Raw genomic sequence first — 4,250 nt, 5'->3', positions numbered from 1 at the left:
ATCTTCATCTCATTTGCATTCCTTTGCGACCCTTCGTCTTCTCACCCCATCCACCCGTAACGCCCTCATGGCATACCACGCGAATATCAATGTTTCTCTGCCGAAACAGAAGGCACTTTCTTAGTAGGGGCTAGAAACGAAGTAACGGGAGGCGCTTGGGCGCCACTTCAGGCTCTTCACTTTTTTAAACGAGCTGCGCAATCTCGACTCCCTAGATAAATATTACTCGGTATGAAAAAAAGGTCTTTTTAGCCTATACTTACGAGTTCTTTTTTCTTACCACATTCATCTTCCATCAGAATGAGGCTAGTAGAGCCGTAAAAGAAATAATCAGGAATGATAATTATCTACGTCCATTTCGATTGGTAAGGCCAATCGTCACCGTGGCGCTGCAGTGCCAAGCTGCCATGGCTGCTCCAAAAGTATCAGGCTTGGTTCTATTCAAATTGTTTATTAGTGCTTAGTAATCGACTATCTGTGACTTTACGCGCAGTCATTGTTGTAGTATACAACTTGCCACCAAAGTGCGTATTGTTAATTCGTATTGTCAATAAGTTACCTAATGGAGGATGGCGAGTTCTTATGGCTTGTTGTATATCGCAAGACGTACCTGCATCTTGTAGATGGTAACGAGTTCAGAGTTAACATAAGCTAACCAGGGTAGCGAGATTATTGTTTGCATGCTAATGCAAAATTACAGTTCTTGGTTTACTATTCAATCAGAAAGTTGTGCGGAGCTCATTAAATTTCGAGTCAAAGCTTGAGGCTTTAAGGGAGGGTGGATGGATTTCTGATGCGCTGAATTGTAGGATTCGGAGCATGAAATATCAATTAACCGATAAATTGTGTCTATTTAATCGGCTATTTGCCATGACCTTTCCTTTATAGCCTTAGATAAGCGTCAGAGATACGTCATTAATCATCCTTCGCGCAAACACTTCGTTATACTATGGCATACGTGTACAGGGTGTCTTAAAGTTACTGGCTATACAGGATACAATGATATTACTGGCACAACCATAAGTAATGAGAATTACTCTCCTTTTATTACAAAGTGCTTAATTCTTTAATTAGGCCTAAATCTAAATCTATATTTACGAATTTTCGTTCTTTGAGGTTGAATGGAATAATTTTATTCTACCAATAATGCATGAAATAATACTTTTTTACTCATATAGTACAATAGATATATAATATATTAAAAATTGCATTATACATATAACAAATATAATATAATAAACATGGATAATTCAATTATTGAGTGCATATTCAGTAACACTGGGTAGATCGATTATTTTGTACTTAAATATTTTCCTTCGTTATCTTCCCTGGTTCTAATATTAAACCAGAAACTAATAACATTCTAAGGCACACAAATTTTAACTAAGTCACCGTAACACGATCGTGAAGATCACGAAGCTCGAGCTTCTTGACTTGTATTAATTTTCTTGTTTGTCGATAACAATCTCTAATTAGAAACAATTTTATTATCAGACTTAAGGATCGTGGCAATATCCTTTGTAGCACTTTATTCTTATGATTATTATCCGTCATCGAATTTGCCATTGGTTTGCGTTCTTTCCACCTACCCTTCCCGTAATTCGCTTATGCCTATATCGCCATTCGTTTTGTCCCTTCATATCTGCCACCCCCCCCCCTTTGCATTTGCATTAATTGTATTAAATGCTGGAGAGTTTGCAGATTTCCATTATACGGGTACGTCGACCGTATGAAGCGATTTTAATTGCAGTGAAACTTGTAAATTGAAATTTAGATCGGATGGGTATACATAATTTCATGAAAATATCTAGTTTTAATGATGTCATTCTTATTTTAATAACAAGATCAAATACAATAAGTTTCTTTTTCAAGCACTTGTTGAACCAGAGTAGTGTTCTGTAGTGCTTCGTTTAATACGCGAATAACAATGGATGAGTTTATCGAAAGTATTTATTGCAGATTTCTTCATAAATTTTCAAGTTACAACAGATTATTTATTGCACTGCTGTGATTTTACAAATATACTACATGGTATATAATTAGTTGAAGAGAACTTTGATAGACTTTTAAAATTCTAAGGCTCAAACGGCGGCTATATAAAGAAATCTCGTCTTTCCAAATGGACTCTAGAAATCTTTTATCGCAAAGGAGCTTTTTCCACTCACGTGAACATTCTCAGCCCTTTTGCCCAAGGATCCCTTACAAGGATTGCTGATCGGTCGAGTGGACCTTTTCAAGAATGGATCGATGAACAACACGTGTTTCAGAATAATTTAGAAATCCTTGCTTGACCTGCTCTCGTTACTTTTACCCGTAAAACTCTTCAAGACAGATTAAAGTTTGAACTCAAGGAAAGTGACACTTGATCTCTTAATGACATTACAGGATTTATAAGAATTTCTTGGAATACATAGAATCTTTCTTTTCCGATATCTAGATGCGATTTTAGGATTTTTTAAATATTATTTTATATTATATATTAAATTTAATTTAGATACATTTGAACCAGACTTTTAAAGAGCTTTAATGGTGGAATTGTTATTCTTACTTGGCACTTGCCATAAATACATCTTCGTTTCTCCACTTTTTGGAAAAACATAGCCTGCTGTATTATACACATTCCGTACCGTTGAATTCTATCAAATAAGAAAGGAATGCATGCTTGTAAAATAGGTACGCGAATTTCTTGCGAATTATTATTACGCTTTACCGTCTCGATATGACTCTCTTGAATAATCGCACATTCTTCTTCCGTTGGCTCAGTTTTGGAATTCATTCGTGAAATTATATCGCAGAGATTCTTACCCTGGATAGAATAGAAGGAGGGAGTCTTCTTGGAAATACACAAAGCGGGATACTTGAATTGACCAAGAGCCGGCGTGGGTGGTGGAACCTCAGGAATACAATCAGCGTTGCTATCCTAATACGTAAGGTTTTTATAAATTGTTGAATTCGTCAAGTAACGTCACGAGGACTCCAAAGACAGGAAGTTCGATATAATCTTATCTACCTTGATAACAAATTCTGACTCGTGATTTCTCTGCATGCTGAAACTGGGATGACTTACCGTAAAAGTAGTTCGGCTGTGAAATCTTCGATTTAGCATGTTGATAAATTTCAGTTGAGACGGTACTGCCCCCCATGTTATCCCCGGTATCCTTTGTAACCAGGGATTCTCATAAACGTCAGGCATTGCCTCTGTATATTTCCTTACCCCTTGAAATCGATACTTCCAAGTAACGGAGATCAGCTGAGATGTTGATAACCTGGATGAAAAGATAGAAAATCAAAAATCCTATTCTTTAAATAATCTTTTGCTCAAGTGACGTATAAAATGACCGAAACAAATTTTTGCTACAAAACCGATTGGCATTTGTTAAATTTATATGCATAATCGGTATATTATACCATAGCACCAACCCACTAGAATTAAATCCAATACAATATTTAGTATTGATTCAATTGGACGTAGACAAATTTTGAATTAATAAACGTCAGCGTAAGTATTTAATACTGGGATAATAAAATGTCCATTCGGTTAAAATTTAATGAAAATTAATTGTATGTTATTGCATAATCCACACTCATAGTGGAAAGCAAATATAAAATCTGATGGTGTTTGGATATTTTTTTTTTCAAAATGGTTTAACCAATCAGCCAAAGCTCACGTACAGTATTGTAGCAGTAGACAATAAGAATATTAGACTCAAGTCCTTTTGAAATTTCGTTACCATAGAATGACGAATACAATAAATTCAAATATTCCAATGCAGACGCAGATAGCAAAATAGCTGTGCTTAAGAATAGAGCGTCACACCCTTGAAAACATTGAGTAATTAAGCATTACTCAATTTAATTGACATTCCATCGTTTCGATGAAGCGCATAACTATGGAATGAAAGCTCTTTTGAATATTATTAATTATTAGCGTATAGGTACGTCATCGTAAAATCATTAAATCGTAATTCATTCTTTTTTTTTAATTTTGAAAGCTGCCAGTCCCATTAACACATCATTATAATTATATTATCGCATGCCAACTGTTGAACTCGGAAAATTTTACCAAAATCATATCCAACAAAACTGTCGGTCTGTCTAATAATAATAATTGTGCAATTGTGTGTACCCCTTATACAATTTCTGCGAGTAAGTAAAATAATCGAATAACCTCGAAACAATCTCATATATCCTGGAATGAAATTTTCGCCAAAGAATTCAATGAATGCGTGTAGTGCCCCCCCCCCGCCCGC

The 4,250-nt window shown here is 35.4% G+C and overlaps 1 protein-coding gene across 3 annotated transcripts in view; it reads right to left on the bottom strand.

Moving 5' to 3' along the window:
• Nucleotides 1-1,147: 1,147 nt before the first annotated feature.
• LOC107270485 overlaps nt 1,148-4,250 on the bottom strand; it is a 20,468-nt gene continuing 17,365 nt past the window's right edge. The window contains exons 1-5 of one of the 3 annotated variants that reach the window (XM_025087873.1): nt 3,215-3,366; nt 3,068-3,158; nt 2,711-2,920; nt 2,549-2,636; nt 1,148-2,433 (exon numbers count right to left, since the gene is read on the bottom strand). In XM_025087873.1, coding sequence (XP_024943641.1) covers nt 2,324-2,433; nt 2,549-2,636; nt 2,711-2,920; nt 3,068-3,106 — 447 coding nt within the window. In that variant the 5' untranslated portion in view covers nt 3,107-3,158; nt 3,215-3,366 and the 3' untranslated portion in view covers nt 1,148-2,323. Of the gene's footprint in view, nt 2,434-2,548; nt 2,637-2,710; nt 2,921-3,067; nt 3,373-4,250 lie in introns of those variants that run through there. The other 2 variants (XM_025087872.1, XM_025087871.1) reach the window with 2 other exon arrangements.

Source organism: Cephus cinctus, unplaced genomic scaffold, assembly GCF_000341935.2.
Source record: "Cephus cinctus unplaced genomic scaffold, Ccin1 Ccin1_scaffold0778, whole genome shotgun sequence".
Classification (NCBI taxonomy): Eukaryota; Metazoa; Arthropoda; class Insecta; order Hymenoptera; family Cephidae; genus Cephus; species Cephus cinctus.
The sequence above is the reverse complement of the archived record's forward strand: the minus strand, read 5'-3'. Positions and strand labels throughout refer to the sequence as shown.